Here is a 22,298-nt window from a genome sequence, read left to right on the forward strand (position 1 = left end):
TGAGCTATCGTTGGTCCATTCGAAGATGCATCATAGATGGACTTTGACCATTGCATCACATCTTGCTGTTTTTCAGCATCTCACGCCATGAGCTTTGTGTTTGTGACGCTGTGTCAAGTTAAAGGAGCAAGTTAAATTGAAAGCCCTAGTTTTTAAAGGGACAGTTCACCCAAAAATGTAAATTCTCTCACTCTCATGTCATCCCAGATGTGACTTTCTTTCTTCACGGTGTAAAAAGCACATAAAAGCAGCATAAAAGTAATTATGCCACTCCAATGGTTTTATCCATGTCTTCAGAAGCTAAATGTGAGGTGTGGGTGAGAACCAGTACCATCAATCTACAGTTTCACTTTCACATTGTTTGAGCATATCGCCCCTATTGGGCAGAGAAGAGAATTTATAGTTAAAGGACTTAAATATTGATCCGTTCCACACCAATCATATCTCTTCTGAAGACATGGATTAAACCACTGGAGTCTTATGGTTTACTTGTATGCTGCTTTTATGTGCTTTTTGGAACTTTTAAATTCTAGTTACCATATACTTGCATTGCGAGGACCTACAGAGCTGAAATATTCTTCTACAAATCTTCATTTGTTTTCTGTAGAAGAAAGTCAAACACATCTGGGTTGGTATGAGGGTGAATAAATCCCCATATATCCCAAAAACTGTCCCGTTAACAGTTCTTTCACCATGCCAGTTTCTCCCACAATATCAGGTGTTTCTCTCGTTCTATCAGTTCCTGCAGGCAGAGCATGAAATGGCACGGGAGCAGATGGAGGAAAGTGAGAGATTGCTGCGGTGCCACCTACAGGGCCTCCGAGAAAGAAACCTGGAGTGCGAGGACCTCAAACTTGCTCTGGAACAACAGCGGTATGCCACCCTCATGTCAACCCAATGTTACTTTCACAACAACTCTATCTAATCAGAAAAGGGAGCTTTTTTTCATCTCTTTTCCTCATTTTTTTATCTTCAAGGCTTGAGAAGGACTCTCTTCAGGAAGAGCTGGAAAGCACACAAGAGAAAGCCCGCAGCATGCTGCTGGAACAAGGGGAGCAGCTGGCGCAGGCATCTAATAACGTCATGCTACTACACCATAGAGTGTGCTGTCTCACTAGCGTCTTAAAAGAATCCCTCACTACCAAGGTTCTTATGTTTCGAATATTATGCAGTGACTTACATACTACCTAACAATCTATCCACACAAGGCGACGATTACCACAGACAGTTATTTTAGCTAATGCAGGCAAGTGTTTATAGTACAGCACTTACAATGGAAGTAGATAAGTGCTAATATCTGGTAATGTGGTGTACCTCTAATTACATGCACGGTTATGATAGATAACCTGTTGATTAAAACAAACACAGTAGCTTCCATGCACGAGTCATGAACCGGGGACCAAAATTAACACTCGCCAAATGAGAGTTGTTATTTGCTTTGGTAGCTCAATAAAACATTATTCGCCATTGACCGTTTGTTTTTACAGCAGCGTAATCTGATCCTCATAAATCAGAACCTTCATGTGTTTGTGATCTAGTCATATCAAAGACATACAAACATTAAATTACCAGGGACTCTAAAAGTTACAAGGGGCTGCAATATAATATGTGGTTTAGGGATCATTCACTCAAAATTGAAAATTCATTTATTCACCCTCATGACATCCCAGATGTGTGACTTTCTTCTGCAGAACACAAATGAAGATTTTTAGAAGAATATTTCAGCTCTGTAGGTCCATACAATGCAAGTGAATGGTGACCAGAACTTTGAAGCTCCAAAAAGCACATAAAGGCAGCATAAAAGTAATCCATAAGACTCCAGTGGTTTAATCCATGTCTTCAGAAGTGATATGATAGGTGTGGGTGAGAACAGATCAATATTTAAATGGGTTTAAATGTTTTGTACACTAGATGAAAGGCTTTGATAATGTCAAGTTATAACTCTAAAAAGGAGACATCCATTCTGTTTCATTCAGATGCGCTGTTTCTTGTTGTTTTGAAGTCGTCCTGGACCATTTTTGCACCCATCTGTGCTATATTTAATTGTTAGTCTTTTGTAAACATTCGCTATATCAATGGTTTTGATGCGTTTAAAGATCGGTACAAGCGCAACATTTAAAATGTAAAGTCTCATTCTGCTTCTTTTACTGACCGAGAGAAACGCGCAGTTCTGTGTGTAAACAAACACGGGAGATGTGAGATGTGGCCTGTTGAAGCACCCAACATCACCGTGGATTGTATTACATTTGCGTTGTCAGAGCGTTTCAGGGTGGGTTGTGTGTGTGTTTTCACCTCGGATCAGCATGGATTGCTTGTGCTCCAGTCAATACATGAATCAAGCTTTGCACAGGAACTGTTATTAAAGATTGGGTAGTTAAGTTGGGACCTGGGTATCTCAGAGAGTGTTGACGCTGACTATCACACCTGGAGTCACGAGTTTGAATTGGGGAGAAATTTTAATATTTCTAATTACATGACTGTTTTATAGTGACGGTGCCTCTGTGCTTAATGTTTTGGGTGTGTGTGTTATGTGTAAAACCTGTAATTTAATAATTTTGTGGAGCTTGTTAATTTTCTTCTAATGGGGTTTCAAATATGGCTGTTTTGGAGGAGTTGCACGATGTTAGCCAATCAGAAAAGTGGGTGTTTTCATTGATGTCTTAAAGGGCCAGAGAGCTTAAAAACAAGTGTTTCAGACAGATTGCCAGAGGCAGGGTGTAAAATCATGCATTACTAAATTATGACCGTTTTGGTGCAAAACTAACATAAGTGAACCTCAGGGAATGATGAAAAAAAGAGAATGTCATGACCCCATTAAATCCTTTTCTTGATGCAACAATAACCACTCCTGTCTTGTGTTTTATTGTCCTCTACTGTTCAGAAGTCAGAGAGCTCCGATTCGACACTCCAGTCTCTCCGACATCCCTCCAGCTCTTTTGTGGATTCCATAATGGTGGCCATGATGAAGAAACAGGATCCTGAAACGGAGCCTCCGATGGGTTCAGGCAAGTTGTTTGGTGCTTTTAGAGCTTTCCATCTCATTAAAAAGCAATAACATTAAGCTTGGACAGTTGTAGGGCTGCACAATTAAGTTTATATTAATATGATTGTGATTATGGCTGCCTCAATTAACAATAACACTTTGTTAGTCAATGTCTGTTACTAAAATGACTATAGTAATGACAGTGCTTTTACATGCAGCTGTACAAAACAATTACACACATGTATATGTAGTTAATTAATATAACTTAGTAATGTAAATGCACAAGTGTGACCCAATCGACTAATGCAAACATTAACGTGAAAGGCGTATGATGCTTTAATTAGAATGGCAGTGTTCTAGTTTTGACTTGTTTGGATACTATGTGAAATGTTCTCCATATCTGAATAAGGTTAGTTTTTGAAGCTGTAAGGAGGAGCAATGTGACCTGGATCCTTCAGGCACTGTTGTTGTATACATCTGTAAATCAAGAAAGTAATTGAGGAGCATCAACGGGATTATTAATAGAATTGTAGTTATATCTTAAGTGTCAAATTTATGTTCGATGATAAGTCTTATTTTGTTGTGTATTGTTTTGCAGAGGAGAGAGAGATGCAGCATGACAGCATCGGCAGTGAAAGTAGTGCTTTTACCCGAATACCCCCGACTACACACGCAGAAGTGAAAGGTACACACCGTTTAATCAAAGCATTTGTACGCAAGTACTGACATCTAAGCTTTGGTGCTTGTACACATGGCAGAACAGCTTGCAGCAGAACTGAGATTTGTTACGATCACAAAAGACACTTTTAGTATGTTATAGATGTGCCCGTTACATTGCTGCAGAGCTGCGGTCTCCAACATGGTGTGGGGCAGGGGCAGTAATGAACTTGAACAATATTTGCCCCCTGGAGTTGATTTCCTGGGGCATTTTTCTTCTAAACATAAAATGACCATGTGTCATCCTTGTATGTGAAATATCTCTGTTTAATTGATTTCAATTTGGATAATGAGATAATGTAGGCTGTTACCAATGAAATTAAATCAGCTGTTATTTGTAGAACTGGGCATTGGCATTGATTTCCCAATTTATTGTTATTCAGTTCTGTTCCAATTTTGATCTGATTCAATATCAATTGATTTGTGAATATTTCACTCACAGTGTCAACATGCTTCAGTAATTACTTAATTGCCCGGTGATTACTCCGCATTGGGACTGAAACACATTTTGCAATCACTTTTTCTTTCATTCACGTATTTCCAAATGTTCCTGTTGCCTGTTTAGAATCCGAACTAGAGATGTCTGATTCATGAATGAATTCCTCTTCTGAGTCTTACCGTGCATTCACACCAGAGGCGGCGAGAGCGTCAAATCGACCGTAAGTCATTCATTTTCAATGGCAGCCAGCGTCTCTCGGCGGTGAGAAGCGGCGAGGCGAAGTCTTGGGCGGTGTGGGCGTCAGATGAAAGTTCAACTGCGGGCAACATTATGGTAATGAGCTGTGACGCGGTTCGGCGGCAACCTATTGGAATATAGAAGTGCTCCGCTCTAGCGAAGTCTAGAGAACACAACCGTGTAAACTTTGGTTCCCACCAAACATTCGTTCCGAAGATAAAATGGAGGAGAAACTGATTATTGCCGTGACGGGTTTCCCAGTAATATATGATCTGTCCCTGTTTGCTTACAGGGATATAAAACAACCAAGACCACAGTTATTATTACAAATGTGTTTTATTCTGATAACAAACAACTATAATTTTAATTACTTTCCGCCATCGATTGATTTTAAAGAGATCATGAGGATATACGCTACTGATCGGTCGGCAAAAAGTAAATGGTCGACATGTCTGGATGTTTAAATTGCGGCCCCTTTAAATATAGTTCACAAAACAAAGCATTCTGAACAAACGTTGCCGCCTATTTCAACTACCAGAGCGAATTTTGACGCTCTCGCCGCTTCTGGTGTGAACGTACGGTCACTCATTTGGCTCGTTTGTGCATGCATTTGTGGTATAAAAATGCACGAGTGAACGTTTATGAGAAGTAATAACAAAAATAAACATTTGCAAACTGTTTTCTTTCATCTGTTGTACAAAACACACATTGCTGTGTCAAACTGGTCAAACTTAATCCGGAATTTTTCCCGACATAAAAATGTGACCCGAGTGAATTGTGTAAATCTGTTAAAAAAGATAAGGGGAGTGTGGGTAATATTTAATTATATTAAATATTTCCCACAACGTCCTGTCTGGTACGTTCACTGTCAGCATTATTCTTACTAACAAGTGTCATTCAACCTTCCCTCGGAACAACTTCACAGCTGCTTCTGCGTCACGCACACACTGAGCGCGCGAGACAGAGGCTCCTGGTCTTTGCCGTCAGGACTTCATTCTAGTAAGACGGGTTTATTTTAATTAATCAAGAGAGATAAAATGGTCTGAAATAAATCGGCTTTGAATCGTTGTCACAGTTGCTGACCGGTTATAAATAACTATTGTTCAGCTGCAGTTACAGATGTAATAGAAAAGGACATGACGTTTTGGCAGACCGCCCTAAAACGTTTGTTATAAATGCACAGTGCAGAAATTACACTAGCCAAACGATGAAGAGCAGTTGGCACTCATAAGAACATGGAATATACAATTTTTATTAATTGTCATTTTCACCCATCCGTCCATCTTCAACCACTTATCCGAAGTCGGGTCACGGGGGCAGCTGCTCCAGCAGGGGGCCCCAAACTTCCCTATCCCGAGCCACATTAACCAGCTCTGACTGGGGGACCCCGAGGCGTTCCCAGGCCAGTGTGGAGATGTAATCTCTCCACCTAATCCTGGGTCTTCCCCGAGGCCTCCTGCCAGCTAGACGTGCCTGAAACACCTCCCTAGGGAGGCGCCCAGGGGGCATCCTTACCAGATGCCCAAACCACCTCAACTGACTCCTTTCGACGCAAAGGAGCAGCGGCTCTACACTGAGCTCCTCACCCTATCTCTAAGGGAGACGCCGCCACCCTTCTGAGGAAGCCCATTTCGGCCGCTTGTACTCGCGACCTAGTTCTTTCGGTCATGACCCAGCCTTCATGACCATAGGTGAGGGTAGGAACGAAAATTGACCGGTAGATCGAGAGCTTTGCCTTCCGGCTCAGCTCTCTTTTTGTGACAACGGTGCGACAGAGCGAGTGCAATACCACCCCCCCTGCCCCGATTCTCCGGCCAACCTCCCGCTCCATTGTCCCCTCACTCGTGAACAAGACCCAGAGGCACTTGAACTCCTTCACTTGGGGCAATACCTCCTTTCTTACCCGGAGTACAGACTCCATCGGTTTCCTCAATTCAATTTTCACATTAATGTAAAATCAGCACTTGCATATAAGCACATGTTGAGAGGAAAACCCATCCATGTTCGCTGTCCCCCACTTTGCTTGGTACATTTTCCTGCCTTTTTTTTGCTTAGCTGATCACATGCCTGTTATGGAAAATGCAACCATGTGTCCCATGTGCTGTTGATCAAATAAACGGATAGTACCGCCCCAAACTCATTTACAATCTGGTAAACCTCAAAACCCGTGTGACATTAATTAATCTGGTTCACCTAATCAAACTTCATTTCATTAAAGGTGCTGTAAGCTCTTTTGTTTTTTATGGAAAGGTATGCAAAACTTTCCCTTCTCCTGAAAGAGTGGGTGTGGAAAGAGGGGGCGTGGCTAAGTCAACGGTCACGTGACAATTCCAGAACACTAAAATCGCTTGCAGCACCTTTAAAGGAAATGCATGTTTTGTATGATTTTACAAACAAAGATATCAATACATAGTATTTGTAAATTATGCAATTTATCAAGAAAGAAATTCTTAAAGGGACAGTGCACACAAAAGTGGAAATTCTCATCATTTACTCACCTTCATGTATTCAGATGTGTATGACTTTCTTCTGCAGAACACAAATGAAGATTTTTAGAAGAATATTTCAGCTCTGTAGGTTCATACAATGCAAGTGAATGGTGACCAGAACTGTGAAGCTCCAAAAAGCACATAAAGGCTGCATAAAAGTAATCCATAAGATTCCAGTTGTTTAATCCATGTCTTCAGAAGTGATATGATCAGTGTGGGTGAGAAACAGATCAATATTTGAGTCATTTTGTACTATAAATCTCCACTTTCACTTCCACATTTTTTTGTTTTTTGGCTATTTGCATTAATCGTGCATATTGCCACCTACTGGTCAAAGGTTGAGATTTATAGTTGAAAAAAAAAAGATTTAAATATTGATCTGTTTCTCACCCACACACATATATCGTGTCTGAAGATACAGATTCATATTGATTACTTTTATGCTGCCTTTATGTGCCTTTTGGAGCTTCAAAGTTCTGGTCACCATTCACTTGCATTGTATGGACCTACAGAGCTGAAATATTCTTCTAAAAATCTTCATTTGTGTTCTGCAGAAGAAAGAAAGTCACACACATCTGGAATATCATGAAGGTGAGTAAATGATGAGAGATTTTCATTTTTGGGTGAACTGTCCCTTTAAAGCCCCTCTAGACTGACATGATCGCTCCATTACTGAAGTCACAGAAACTGTTTAAGCATGTAATATCAAGACCGAATTTAAAATGTTCAAATCTATAGTTATCACACAATGCCACTTTGTGTGTCTTCAGAGGAGAAAGAGAGCTGTGTGTTGAAACGGTTGTCTGATCTTGGTGAGACGGTCTCGGATCTTCAGGAAACCATTAACCAGCTGAGAATCCTGAAAGACTCGGAGCAGCTGACACTGCAGCAGACCATGTGAGAGACACTCTTGATTTACTGAATGATGCTCCTGTAGGCTGTGCCCATTACAGAAGCGGGTACCTTACTGCCGAGTCCATCGCCACCGACTTGCAGTAGGAATGCTGAAGGAATCTCTTATGCTATGTCTAATAATGATCTAGAACATTTCCAACTGAGCCTTAGACATAACCAAGCAAATATTTATTTAATTTATATCTAATGCCTATATCATAGAATTGATTATTACTTGTACTAATTATAATGATTACCATTTTAATGGGTTTGGTTAAAATAATAAAGACTGTTTATAATATTGAACACCCCTGTAGGCCTAAAAGTCCAATTTTGTATAAGTTCAATAATTTTCAATTATTGCTCGTGTCATTTCCTTATGTCCCCCAAATGTGGACAATTTCCATGTTTGGTGGTAAAATATGAAATGGCTCAACTCACACATACAAATATGTTCAACGGACTAGAATAAAATGTGACAACTTTATGCACAGATTGATACTATATTACTGAATGTAACGCACACACACGCATCGTAGCGTTTAATGTAAATGATCACTCGACATTAAAACTGCAAATGAGATGTAAACAGATTCAGCATTTCACTCGAGTTAAAGAATGAAGTGTTACATCTTTCATTTGTTGTTTCTGTTGGGATACATTATTCATAAATATTAAGTGCTTCATGTTTGTTACCAATCGGCTTCAGTCGTTTTCATTGGATTATAGCTGAGCATTTACACAGGATACACAACCACCTCTAAATGTATAATCTTTACTGTCACAGTTTTAAGCATCACTTGACCTTCATCATCCTACTGAATTAATCAACACAAATGAACTAAAAGGTTTGAGTGTTCGGTACACATTGTCAACTTGTGAGGATTTTACACCCAGTTTGTTTATTCTGCTGATCGTTTCCTGTTCTGATCCCTCATGTACTGTCTAACTAAATCTTTACTCAATTGAACATGTCTGGCTGCACACGGCATCAGTTATTTATGCTCCATGACATCAGTGGATGGTACGATCGCTGATTATTCATCATCCAATTTCGAGATGGAAATGAGAAAATATTGGAACAAGGGAAAGTTTTTCTACTCATTTGTAGAATCCAACCAGCCTTCTTTTAAATCCTGTAACATTCAATGATTGTGAGAACCTGCTGTTTCAGATGTGACCTGCAGGAGGCACTGCTGTCAGCGTCTCAGACACACATGCTGGAGGTCTTGGAGCTGAGGCAGAATGTGGACCGACTGCAGGCTCAGGTGGAGAAGGACGCTGCGGTCCTGCTGCAGAAATCTCAGGTATACCTTCAGCCGTCTGTTTATGAGTGGTTTTGCATCAGAGGTTTTGCTGACATCATTTTGCACTGTGCTCTTTAAGGAAGAAAAGCGCTTGAGGAAACTCTGCAGTGAGTTAGAGGAAAATACGGAAGCCTCTCACAAATACAGAGCAGAGAATAGTGTATGTATCCACTGACGGTACAATCACAGCCCACACATAACACTGATTATATTCCCATGGACAGATTCTCTTTACCACCATCAGTGATGGATAAAGTGGTGTGTCATTGCAGTGTATTTGTTGGATAGTAACTAGTCCTGTCTGTGATTGTGGGAAACAGGAGTTGCGCCGAGAGGTTGGGGATTTGCGTCGAATGGAGCTGCAGGCGCGAGTGGAGGCTCAGGTCCTGAGGGAGGAACTGAAGCAAACAGGTGTCCAATCAGCAGCCAGCACAAATGCATTAGATGAACGAATCAAACTCCTTAGAGAGGTATGCTAGTTCATTCAGTTCTTCCTCTGCATTGCATTAAACATTTTTTATGCAATTAAACGGAAGTACCGCAGTATAGCGTATACATGTTACTAAATAGGGTGGGGCAGTGGTGGCTCAGCGGTTGAGGCTCAGGGTTACTGACCAGAAGGTCAGAGGTTCAAGCCTGTTGGGCCCTTAACCCTATCTGCTCCAGGGGCGCCGTATCGTGGCTGACCCTGCACTCTGACCCCAGCTTAGCAGGGATATGTGAAAACTAATTAATCACTGTATATATGCAAAAACACTGTTTAATGTGTGCCCAAATTAAAGTATTCTATCTATTCTGTAGTAAAAGTGAACCTTTTTGGGACTTTCTTTTTTCTGATGATGTGTGTGTGTAAATGTAGTGTTGTTTTATTGGTTGTTTTTAACAACACACCCCCTGGAGGTCACATCTTTACATAGACACTCTGTTCTTAGGTTGAGAAACTCAAGGCAAATTTAATGGAAACTGAGGAAAATCGTGCTAAGGTCCTGGAGAGGGCGAAAAGACACGTAAGTGGTGACCTGTCCTTGAATCTGAAGTGAATATTACATGTATTGAATGTTGTTACAAGCTTGTTCAGGTCATTTTCTTGTGGTTTTTATTATGGCATGTTTAGAATGGACACTTCACAGACGTGTTATGATGCGTTTCTGCCTTATTTAACAACGTAAATGTTCCAAACCATTTTTATATTTCCAATTTTAGAAATGTATAACATGAAGTTTTCAAAATCGAGTTACTGGTGGGCCCGGGTAGCTAAGTGGTAAAGACACTGGCTACCACCCCTGGAGTTCGCTAGCTCGCGAGTTTGAATCCAGGGCGTGCTGAGTGACTCCAGCCAGGTCTCCTTAGCAACCAAGTTGGCCCGGTTGCTAGGGAAGGTAGAGTCACATGGGGTAACCTCCTCGTGGTCACTATAATGTGGTTCTCGCTCTCGGTGGGGCGTGTGGTGAGTTGTGCGTGGATGCCACGGAGAATAGCGTGAAGCCTCCACACGCGCTACATCTCCATGGTAACGTGCTCAACAAGTCACGTGATAAGATGTGCAGATTGACGGTCTCAGACGCGGAGGCAACTGAGATTCGTCCTCCGCCACCCAGATTGAGGCGAGTCACTACACCACCACAAGGACTTAGAGCGCATTGGGAATTGGCCGTTACAGACTGGGAGAAATAAAATCGAGTTACCACAGCTGCTAAAGGAGTGACCGATAATGAGCCTGTTTCTCTATTCTTACAGCTGTTCTCAGCACTATATATTTTGGTCTTCCTTTGAGAAGCAGTGAATGTGCAATCGTTGATATTTTCTTTTGCTGTTGGAGCAAACGGGTGTGCAAAAATGACATCTGTTGTGTTCTCTCGTTCGCCGTCATTCACGTTTACTCGACTATGATTCTGCTTCCGCTCTTCAAACTCTGATGTGAGAAAAGGGTCCATAGGGTACAATAAGGTCTGTAGTAAACATAACTTTAAGATACTTGAGCATTTTGGTCTACAACATAAATGACACGCAGAGTTGTGTTTTCCCCACACATGTGACTCTGATCTGTTCATTGAATGAGCATGTGACCGTCCAATCTGGGACATTTTCATATGTGGAAATTAATTGGATCCGTTTCAGAATTTTTTCTAATGTAGCTTCAGTTTGAACCTCCAGGTCAGATTTAATGTGATTTTTACAACATCATTTGTGCACTTCATTTCCAGCGTGTATAGACGTGTTTTTGTTTGAAGCTTTTAATTGCGAGTCATCTTTCTTGTAAATGCATTCAGTTCTTCTAAGGATATAAAATTAAAGGCTCAATAGTGGGGGTTCAGCGATTTGTTTGGATTACATGTCGTAAAATCTGCGCATGATAAGATATCGAGATTAATGTTCTGTATTTCTCACCGCAAATGTGAGCGAGTCGGTGGAAGTCTGACGTCATTATACACGACAGTTCTTATCTTTCAGATGTTATGCCATTTTTTTTGTGCCGTCTTTTGGATTTTATGATGTTTTAAGTAATATTACACTCTTGAGCTTCCACGATAATTAAATTGCACCCTATGAGCACAAATTACTTTATTTGAAATGACTTCCTCTATCACGTGCTGATATACAGCATTATTAGACATAAGTGTCCTATCTGCTTAAAGTACATTTTTAATGTAATTTAATTAATTATATTATAACGATGAAAAAAACATTTTTAAATAAGATTTTTGCCTTCGCTAGTTCATTTTAATTAGTTCAAATCTTCCATGTAGTCTCTCCAATTAATATGAGCTCATAAAATTGCATGCATAATAACTATAAATGAAGTAGCAAAATGCTGTCTCAAATTTTAATTGTCACCCATAATTAGTTTGTGTATTCTAAGGATGTTTTTATCCCTGAACTCTGTAGCAAAGGGTCCACGCCATGAACCAGAGCAAACTGGAACGAGAACTGCATCTGCTTGATGATATGATCGAGACAGTGAGACAGGTGAGCAGACCCTTAAATGATGCATTCAATCTGTCTGTCTGAAATAAATTAACAACTATACAATTGATGGTTCACAGACGTTGTCTTCTATTCCTGATCTTGTCAAGAGCTGTCCTGAACTGCAGAAACTCCTAGAATTCCTCGGATGAGTTCTTAAAAATGTCAAAGTCAGTTTCTTGTTTTTAAACGTATAATTGTTGAATAAATTGGTTTCTGTTTTTCTACTCAGACGTTTTAATTTAATTGAAATGTAAAAAAATCAAGTTTTGTTTTATAATATGCCACAAACTGGTGTACGGCTCAAAAATAAAATTTGGTAAAAATATTTGCACGTGTTCTTTGTCCATAACGAACGATTCGAAATGTTTCCGTCAGATTTCTGTTCTCAACATTTGAAGTTCTTGTATTAAAGATTGATTGTTTAACAGACCGTGAGTAAATGCTTGTCTGAATCCGGTCTACAGTAAAGGCTGATTAATGAGCTGATGAAGTCCAGTAATTAATCTTTAGTGAATCTGATCATGCCAGAGCTTGTGAAAACATGAACACTGATGCTTTAATCCTCTCATTCTAGTTCAGTGTTCACGCTGATGTGCTCTTCTGCTTCACTGATACTCAATACCTCCGTCTCTTCTTTGGCATGCCATTTAAAACCTACGCAATCTCGACCGCTCAAGTGTTCCTTCTCACCATTACTGATTCATAATGTACGTCTCGTTCTTTTACTAAGTTCTGAAGTTGTTTCTGGTGACCTCATAAGTTTGTCAAAGATGCCAACATGCCACCCGATCCTCTTCATGACACAAACTAGATTTAATGATTGAATGATGATTATTCGTATCATTTTTAAAAGCTCACAGTAATGTCACCTTAAATGTGTGGACTCTTCCTGATGAGACCTCAGCGGATCTTTACGTGGAGTTATCTGCACATTGCTAAATGGGTTGAGTGCATTGCTCTTGTTTCGTGACCACTTTATTTGAAGTTTTATAATAATGGCATGCCACAATATTTTCAGAAGGATAAAACCAGGAGGGAAGAACTCCAATTTGCTGTGACCTATTTTGTAAATTAATTTGGATACAATATGGATTTCTGGAAATTGTAGAAATCTTGATTTGTAAAGGATTTATTTATCATTATATATATATATATGATTCAACCCTTAGCTTTGATAAGCTGCTTCACTGCAAAAAATGATTTTCTAGACAAGTATTTTTGTCTTGTTTTCCTGTCAAATTATCTAAACTTTCTTAAAACATGATTTATTTACTTGTCAAGCAAAATGGGAAGATATTAAGATATTAAGTCTTGTTTTAAGATAAATCTGACTAAATTTTGCGAAACAAGAAAAAAAAAATCTGCCAATGGGGTAAGCAAAATAAACTTGTTTTCTCTTTAAATTAAGTTTATTTTGCTTACCCCATTGGCAGATTTTTTTTTTCTTGTTTTGAGTCTAAAGTTCGCTAAATTTAGTCAGATTTATCTTAAAACAAGACTTAATATCTTAATATCTTCCCATTTTGCTTGACAAGTAAATAAATCATGTTTTAAGAAAGTTTAGATAATTTGACAGGAAAACAAGACAAAAATACTTGTCTAGAAAATCATTTTTTGCAGTGTTTAATTAGCTTAGAATGATTTCTATGTATTTAGTTTCAAAGATTTAGAGATGGTAGTTCATGCTTTTATAATTTCCAGGCTGAACTATTGCATCTCTCTTTATGTGGGACTCTGACAGCGGCACTATCGCGTCTGCAGCTTGTGCAGAATGCTGCTGCCAATCTACTGACTGGCATTAAACCGAGAGCGCTTATTACCCCTGTGTTATCTCTTCACTGGCTGCCGGTTCAGCACAGGATTGACTTAAGATTTGGTTTAAGCGCTACACAATGTGTCTCCACATTACATTGCAGATCTCCTGAGCCTTTATACTTCTAGGCCACTGAAATCTACAAACCAAATATTTTCTGGCCGTCCCAGCAAAAGTCAAAGTGTGATCGAGCGTTCTCTGCAGCTGCTCCTAAATGATGGAATAATCTTCCTTTTTATATTCCTTCGTCCCCGTCTATAGAGATTAAGTCACAGCTGAAAACGCATCTTTTTACATGGGAGAGATCCGCTCTGACATTGATCTCATCTTGCATATGCAGCTTTATATTAGAGTTTATAATGCTTTAAAATGTACAGAGTAATGTGTGTTGGTGGTGTTTGTTAATTTACTATTTCTAAATGCAGAAGCACTTTGGTCAACTCTGTTTTTAAATGTGCTATTAAATACAATTGAGTTGACTTGAGATGTGTGTGTGTGTGTGTGTGTGTGTGTTGCTATAGAGTCTATGTGCCTTTACAACATTTATTATAAATGTTAAATAAGTTGTTTTGGTCCTAAAGACAGTCATACACAACCTCTTGTAGAAACATTTTATAACAATGAAGTAAAAGTATCAGCGGAAGTGTTTTACACTTTTAGTTTCATCACAGATGCCAGTTATAACAAGAGCATATCCAAAGTTATGACATATTTCACTCATCTAATTACAAACAGAGACCCTGCCAAAGAAGTCTTGATCTGTGTAAACATTTCAGTTTGACTCTTTCTGCCCTTTTTATAAAGTTTGTGATGGGACAGTTTAGCACAGATCAATGAACTTTACTCATTTGAGTTTAAAAAAATAAAAATAAAGAAAGTTTAAACATGACATTTTCCATATTAAACCATTTGAGTGGTATGATACAGGGCTATCATAATGATGATTTGCTTTATGTTTTTACCATTTGGATATTCTTTTTAAAGGACTCTCCAAATGTTCCTGTGCGGCAGCAGTTCTCATTATGGGAAAACCATCTTCGGTCTTGGATTAGGTGGCAGACACGAACCTGTCCATATTACCTGAGTACGCTGGATGCCTGATGTAGGCTCCAGAGCTCCCTACCGGGCCAGAGTTATTGTACTGGACGAAAGAGCCCAGCTGTGCCGGGGAGGTTCTTCCATACAGGTCCCCGACAGCGTCGCCAGCAATGGGGGATAAGCTGGAGATGGCCATCCTCCCTGTTGTCCCGTAGGTCTGAGCGCTGCCTTGTGGATATGATACCTGAGTTTGTCCATGTCCTGGGCCGGAATAAGCAAAGGCCATGTTGTTGGAGGAGTTAGAGCAGCATGACAGCACCGTCTCCCCGCTGCAGGACTGATGCTGGAAGCCTGGTCCTCCCAAACTGCAGGAGCCGCTCTCAGGGCTGAAACTGCGGCAGGACTGCTGAGGCATCATCTCTGCACTTTCGCCCATCCCTCTGGTTGACCCAATGAGAGAGTTGATTCGGAAGACCCTCGACTGACTTGAGCCAAAGCTCGGAGAGGCAGATTGGTAGTAGGCAGAAGACAGCTGTTGTGCATATTGCGGGCTCACGGCCACGTTTGAGTAGACCGAGTTGGCGTAGGCCGAGCGTGCAATCTGCACCGACGAGAAGACGGGAGACTCGTGCATGTACGACGAGTATGTCGTGAAGTCGGTGCGCTTGAAACGCTTTCGACGCCGTAGAAAGCTGCCACTTTCAAACATGTCTTCTGCGTTGGGGTCTAGTGCCCAGTAGTTGCCTTTTCCCGGTCTGCCGGGTTCACGTTGGATCTTGATAAAGCAGTCGTTGAGTGTCAAATTATGCCGGATAGAGTTCTGCCATTTCTTCGAGTTGTCTCGGTAGAAAGGGAACCTCTCCGTGATGAACTTGTAGATCCCTCCCAGAGTGAGTTTACGGTCGGGCGAGTTGGCAATTGCCATGGAGATCAGAGCTATATAGCTGTATGGTGGTTTGCCTCGCTGAAGGGGCCTCTTCCTCCGGCGGCCTCTTTGTGGCTCTGCTCTCTGGTTGTCATTCACTGAAAGAGTGGTCTCCGATGGAGATTCACTCTCCACTTTAACCACAGGCATGACTCCGGTTACAATGACTCCCAGCCCTAGTACAGCTTTGGAAATCAGAACACAGTTTCACTCCGTCAGGTAAACTTAGCTTAGTTGAGATGAGCCAAACCTTTGTCAGGAGCAACTAATGTTCTTTGCTTGGTGGAAATATACTAATGTAAAAATACCAGTCATAATGCAGAGCTTAAAATCCCCAACTAGAAATGTCAGTTCCTTCAGTGAAGAGAAATCACTTCAGATGTGTCCTTGTGTTATTATATTCTACGCTGCCCTTCTAAAAACAATGGTTAAAGAAATGTGAGCACTCACACGAACAGCCTTATTCGAAGGTGTAGTCTGTCTGGAGAGAAGTGAGCAGTCAGTAAATGACTATGCTACCTCTGTTACCTGAAGAGTTAATGGCCACGCCTCCTCGAGCAGGTTGTTTATCACGTGGCTGAAAGCACATGCCTCTGCAGATTTGCTTGTCTTCAAGCTCTCAAAATCGTTAACATTTATTTACTTAAAATTTTATGGAAACCACTTTATTAAAGGAATACCTGATGTCCGTTTAAACACTATTTTGGATCCACTTTATATAATAGGTGTCTTTAACTGTGTAATTAAAGGGACAGTTCACCCAAAAATGTAAATTCTGTCATCATTTACTCACCCTCATGCTATTCCAGATGTGTGTGTCTTTCTTTCTTCTGCAAAACACAAATGAAGATTTTTAGAAGAATATTTCAGCTCTGTAGGTTCATACAATGCAAGTGAATGGTGACCAGAACTTTCAAGCTCATAAAAGCCCATAAAGGCAACATAAAAGTAATCCTTAAGACTCCAGTGGTCTAATCCATGTCTTCAGAAGTGATATGAGAGGTGTGGGTGGGAAACAGATCAATATTTATGTCCTTTTTTTTTTTTCACTTGTGTTTTTGGTGATTCGCATCCTTATTGCATATCGCCCCCTACTGGGCAGGGAGGAGAAGTTATGATAAAAAATTACTTGTGTTGATCTGTTTCTTACCCACACCTATCATATCGCTTATGAAGTCATGGATTAAACCAGTGGAGTCTTATGGATTACTTTTATGCTTTTTGGAGCTTCAAAGTTCTGGTCACCATTCACTTGCATTTTATGGAGCTACAGAGCTGAAATATTCTTCTAAAAATCTTAATTTGTGTTCTGCAGAAGAAAGAAAGCCAAACACATCTGGGATGACATGAGGGCGAATAAATTATGAGAATTTACATTTTTGGGTGAACTGTCCTTTCAAGTATTTGATACAAGGTAGTATATGCAGTATTTGACATAAATGGATGACAAAATTTTAGACAAAAATATACCCTCATTAAAGTAAAAAATATCCCTGAATATCAAATATTGTCCCTTTTAATGTAAAAGTAAATTTCTTACACTGCTGGAATAAACAGATTTTTTTTAATAACGTAACATTCAATTCAACGCAGATTTATGAACAACATGCTTCTGTTTCATAAATGAGGTTCTAATTAGACTAAAGAATCAAACCACTTGGCTTGACTTATTCGTTGTTTCCCAGAAATAAAATATACTCCGATGCCATTCCACAGGTTTAAATACTTTTGTGCGAAGAAATAGTCCCACTATATAATATTAGGTCTATTTAACTACTACATACTAGCATTAAAATACATGCAATACAGTGTATTTATAGAGTACAATAGATTCACATTAGTGGTTGAGGTACAGGTGGGTTTAGGATAGGATTGGGGTAACAGTGTAACTACAGATTTGAATTAAATGCAGGTACTTCAGATGTAACTAGGCAACAACAATATAAATGATTCTTTAAAACAAAATCAAGACTTTGGATTGATTAATTAAATATGTTTGTCCACGACTATAATAGAATGTTACCCTTCATTTATGACCCTGTCCCGTACTAAAGAAAAGACCCTGAAGTAGCTACACCTCTCTGGGTTATCTCTGCTGAAGGGAAGCATTTAAAATAACTTATTTACTGTATTATTTACTCTGATGTTTGTTTCGCTGTTGATAATTCATCTTTACTCCACATGTACTGAAGCGGCTCAATGGTTCTCAATAAGTTGCATGAACGTTTCTATCTGCCTGCATAGCAGGAACTAATGGACAACATGTTTGTGTATTTATGGAGCAAGCCAAACATATTGGGATTCATTTGGGCTAAAGTGGGACATTTTGAGCTCTAATAGCCTTTTTAGTGGTCACATAAGCTCCATGATCTCCTCTGTAGATCGTTTTTTTTCCTTTAGTGCCGTGTCAGGCGGTTTCATCTGCGTGAGAAGATGTAAATGTGTGAGCGCAAGCCGCACAGTGTTCCTCCCTCTGTTTTAACAGCATGCAAATCTGGGTCACATTTTGGTGTGTGGGTATAGACAGGCTGCTACCTACGCCAAATGTCCCGTTTCCATATTGGGAAGACGTACGTTTAATGCCATGCTAAGGTGCAATTGCTTCTAAATGGTATTACCACCAGGACCTTTGTGCCTAAACAACCTCTGATTGATCCCACTCAGTTGCATGCTTCACACAGGTGGGAGCTACTGTAGTATTAACCCAACACTCAGGCAAAACCTCTTGTGCATGGGCACGTTTGGCAAACTGGGAATGCTGGGAGAGGTTGAGAAGATGTGCGGAGATGCTGTAGGCACACAGCGAGCTGATCTCCAATGGCTGGGCTGTTCCTCGGACAGACGCCAACTCAATGAGCCTCTAATCAAAGCTTAAACATTGCTCGGGCTTTCAGAGAGATTCCTCACCTGTCATCTGAGGGTAATCCCTTGTGCTTGGGGGATTTATAAAGGAAAGTTCCTAAGGGCTGCCCACCCTTGTGCTGTTGGCAGAAAACGCTCTAGAGATGAGTCATAAAGGCTTGCTCCAAATCCCCTCAAGGATCTTACATTAGAGTCACAATGTTGTGTTCATGCTATCATTTATGTCATTAGAGTTGATCAAATATAGAATACAAGCAAACGGTGCAAATTACGCAACAGTTCTGTACTATACAGCGCATAACATATGCATTTTCTGTATGCATGGATTACCCAAACGGCACACTATATTTATTAAAATCCTAGCTGCCAACATGTCTGTCTTGATGCATTATTAGGGGATGATTAGATTGCGTAATTAGTGTTTTTAATGCTAAGATGATTAATCGTTGAACATGCACATAATCATGTCATTTGACAACAATGTAGCATGCATGAAATGTTTATTGCTGCATAATGCCTTTTGCATAATATACTGAATGTAGAAATTGGGGCTGTCAATCGATAAAATGTTTGATTGCAAATAATAAATGATGTGCTGATTAATTAATCATAATTAAGCACGTATCAATATTAACTCTGAAAGGCTCCCAAATGATCATTTCGAATACATAACTAAAATAATTATAGATATAGAATAAATATTATAATTCAGATACATTATATATGGTGGCATCAGACAAGTAAAGCATTTAGGAAATACTAAAAGTGGCTTTAAAAGTCAAAAATATGATTTGGTTTATCATTGAACAGTAGGAGCGCTGACTGCCCCTTTCTGCATCACGGTTGAACTGTTTCAATGGAAGGAACCTTTATTATTAGGGAATGAACCTACAGGTTAATTATGTCTACTTCACATAATTAAACACACAAAATAAGTTAAATTGACACTCCTAATATACACAGAAAATAGTGTCTGTGCCATGCACCAGAAGAACAATGTTTTGCATCATGTGATCAGTAGAACCTTTAATAACGCTCTATAAAATGGTGAGTTAAATACCAGGTGCAGTGTTGCCAGAGAAAACAAGAGATCTGATCTGGAAAAACAAGCTAAAGAAAAAAGGAAATGCATCCAAAAATATTTCAAATATTCATCTGGACATTGAAAATGAATTAATAGCCTAAATCTCTGTCCTGCACGCACACACTGTGGCCGTGTTTGGTCTAAACGTCAGCTTAAGATGAATTATTTTCCTTTCTTAAACCAGAGAGCACACGTTCTTCCGGAGCTTGTAAAGTCCTGAATCAACTGATTTAATAACCCACATTTGGGTAAAGCAGAAGAGAGCACACAAAGCCCAGGGCACCCCCGGGTCGTCAAGGGCCCCATTGGCCCGGTCGGTAATCCGTCCCTGGTATGGATAATTTAATGTTAATTACAGATCTGCATCTCAGTCAATCCGCTGCAGCGACACACGTGTATTAATGCATCTCAGTGAAGGCGGCGTGTCTGGATGAACCATGCATGTGCAGTATATGCACTTGTTAAAACAGGTCTTCAGTTTGCCACGTAAAGCTACATACACAACATGCAATTAGGCAAACAATAAAGAAAAAAAAAGCCTCGTTTTTGGGGGCAACAGGAAGTGATGTAATTTGGAACGTTTACTGTGATTAACCCTTTGGTCTTTGGTTTCATGAAAACATTGTCAGAACTAAATATCTAAAAGAAACCTTTTCGAATATCTTCTGTTTTATGTCATTTGTATTTTTAGTTTTTTTCGATTTAAAGAATCCAAAAACAACACTGAAGACAAATGCTCTTATCGCACAGACTACGGCAACATTTGCTAAATTCATGTAACTCTGCCCACGTGAAGATCTGCAAATCTGACATGAGCAAACACACGAGCGCAGGACGTCTAAAATCTGAAGGGCATTTTGATTCTGTAGAAATCTGCCTTTGAGTTTGAGAATGATTCAAATCATAATCATATTATACATACATAATCTATGAACATTTTAATAGACAACGGCTCTGTCTTACGGGAAACAAAAGGATTTACTGGCATTAAACCGCTACTGTAACTTTATTAGGAACTGCAGCACATCCGCCAAACCGCGACCTTAATGTAGCGTTTAATTACACCGAACCTAAACTTACCTTAAACATAAAACTACTGATATGTACTTCAGGTTTCAACAGGTACTTCATGTTTGTCCTGTGTTTGACTATATTATGTATTGAAATGTGCATTGATGTACAGTATATACAGTGTGTGTGTGTCAAGGCTAGCACTGTGTTCTTCAAATATTGCAGGTATTGTAATTGTCCAAGAGGCCGTCCATTGATGATTCATGTAAATGAGAGTTTTGTCATTACAAGGCATGCAAAGGTCTCTGAACCCCCCCACCCGTCAGGTGAAAAATTGTGACATGCAAAAAAATTTGTAAGCGTTTATCTAGAAAGACATGTCATTTTTGGGGAGTTTGTGTTAGGTGTGGAAAGACTTCACAGTTTTGCTTTAAATAATAAAGCGACAGAACCTGCTAAACCTGTTAGCATACCACTGGTCCTGAACCATTATTTGATAAATTCCACCATTTCTTTGTAAGTTCATCAATAGCATTATAATGTCAAGTATCTGAGCTGTGATTCGATTGAGGATAAATGCATTTATGAGAGAGAGGAGCGCAGAGAAACCTTGTTGTTCAGTGTTTGGCATTTGTACATGGTTAATGGCTCTCTAGATAACCCTCAACTGCTGATGGCTGTGCTTTGTATTGGTCGCTCTTACTGTAGTCTGTTCCTCATGCTCTCTGACTTAGAATAATAGACATGACAAATCGTTCAGGCATTCCGTCTGCAGCAGGGCCACTCAGTCGCTCCTGTCACGCTCCATGCGTATCTCAGTGTGTGTTCAGAACTTCACAAGCTGGTCAATTTGGTGTAATCTTGAGGTTTGTGTTCACGATGAAATCTCAGACTTTATTTGACTTATCTTGGGCAATCTGAGCACAGTTTGAGACATTGTTGAGATCTGTTCAGAAACTCTAGAGGAGACACGTGTGAGATTACTGGGACTTTTTTTTCACAGAGGAAAAATAAAAATCACCAAATTGTCCACGTGCTCCCACTACTGTACTTTACAAAGTAACATTTAACCCTCCTATTGTCTTAAGAAACTGCACCCTCCTTTTCTCCTTCGGGTCATTTTTGATAAATGCATAAATTAGTGTACAATGGCACTAAAGACCCCCTTAACAATAGAATATAATGGTCGCAAAAACAATTATATATTATGAATATTAATTCAGTAACATGATTTTTAAAATGATAAAAAAACCAATGCAAACATTGGCAAAAGTTGTCTCAATTTGCATTTATTTCAATGACTTTCGGCATTTTATTGCATCTTAACTATATTACAACCTTTTATGATTTATTCTGCTTGTGAAGTCTGTAATTTGGGGGGAAATGCAGCTAGAGAACAGTATGGGGCGAGGGGCTACACATGGGAAGAAAAAATTACAATAATAATAATATTTAGGTCAAATTGAATTCATAGATGTACAAAACACTATTTAAAGGTGTATAACATCCAGAAAGTCAGAAGGTGAAAGGTC

The 22,298-nt window shown here is 39.6% G+C and overlaps 2 protein-coding genes across 2 annotated transcripts in view; one reads left to right on the forward strand and one right to left on the reverse strand.

Moving 5' to 3' along the window:
• The window catches only part of spag5 (sperm associated antigen 5), a 28,102-nt gene extending 15,687 nt beyond the window's left edge, over positions 1-12,415 (forward strand). Inside the window, exons 16-26 of the mRNA XM_052137272.1 lie at positions 740-873; positions 978-1,146; positions 2,882-3,005; positions 3,582-3,668; positions 7,636-7,762; positions 8,934-9,066; positions 9,146-9,226; positions 9,387-9,536; positions 9,999-10,073; positions 11,953-12,033; positions 12,111-12,415. Of these exons, the coding sequence (XP_051993232.1) occupies positions 740-873; positions 978-1,146; positions 2,882-3,005; positions 3,582-3,668; positions 7,636-7,762; positions 8,934-9,066; positions 9,146-9,226; positions 9,387-9,536; positions 9,999-10,073; positions 11,953-12,033; positions 12,111-12,182 (1,233 nt within the window). The 3' untranslated portion in view covers positions 12,183-12,415. The remainder of the gene's footprint in view (positions 1-739; positions 874-977; positions 1,147-2,881; positions 3,006-3,581; positions 3,669-7,635; positions 7,763-8,933; positions 9,067-9,145; positions 9,227-9,386; positions 9,537-9,998; positions 10,074-11,952; positions 12,034-12,110) is intronic.
• Positions 12,416-14,450: 2,035 nt separating this feature from the next.
• Positions 14,451-16,301, reverse strand: foxe1 (forkhead box E1). Its single transcript, XM_052137322.1, has 2 exons — positions 16,260-16,301; positions 14,451-15,994 (listed from the first exon to the last, which is right to left on the reverse strand). The coding sequence occupies exon 2, from the start codon at positions 15,957-15,959 to the stop codon at positions 14,895-14,897; it is 1,065 nt and encodes a 354-aa protein (XP_051993282.1). The 5' UTR covers positions 15,960-15,994; positions 16,260-16,301; the 3' UTR covers positions 14,451-14,894.
• Between the last annotated feature and the right edge of the window lie 5,997 nt (positions 16,302-22,298).

This window comes from Xyrauchen texanus, chromosome 11, assembly GCF_025860055.1.
Source record: "Xyrauchen texanus isolate HMW12.3.18 chromosome 11, RBS_HiC_50CHRs, whole genome shotgun sequence".
NCBI lineage: Eukaryota > Metazoa > Chordata > Actinopteri > Cypriniformes > Catostomidae > Xyrauchen > Xyrauchen texanus.

Excerpts from the sequence above, each read along its gene's own strand:
- foxe1 (XM_052137322.1), bottom strand. The coding sequence starts at position 15,959 with ATGCCTGTGGTTAAAGTGGAGAGTGAATCTCCATCGGAGACCACTCTT.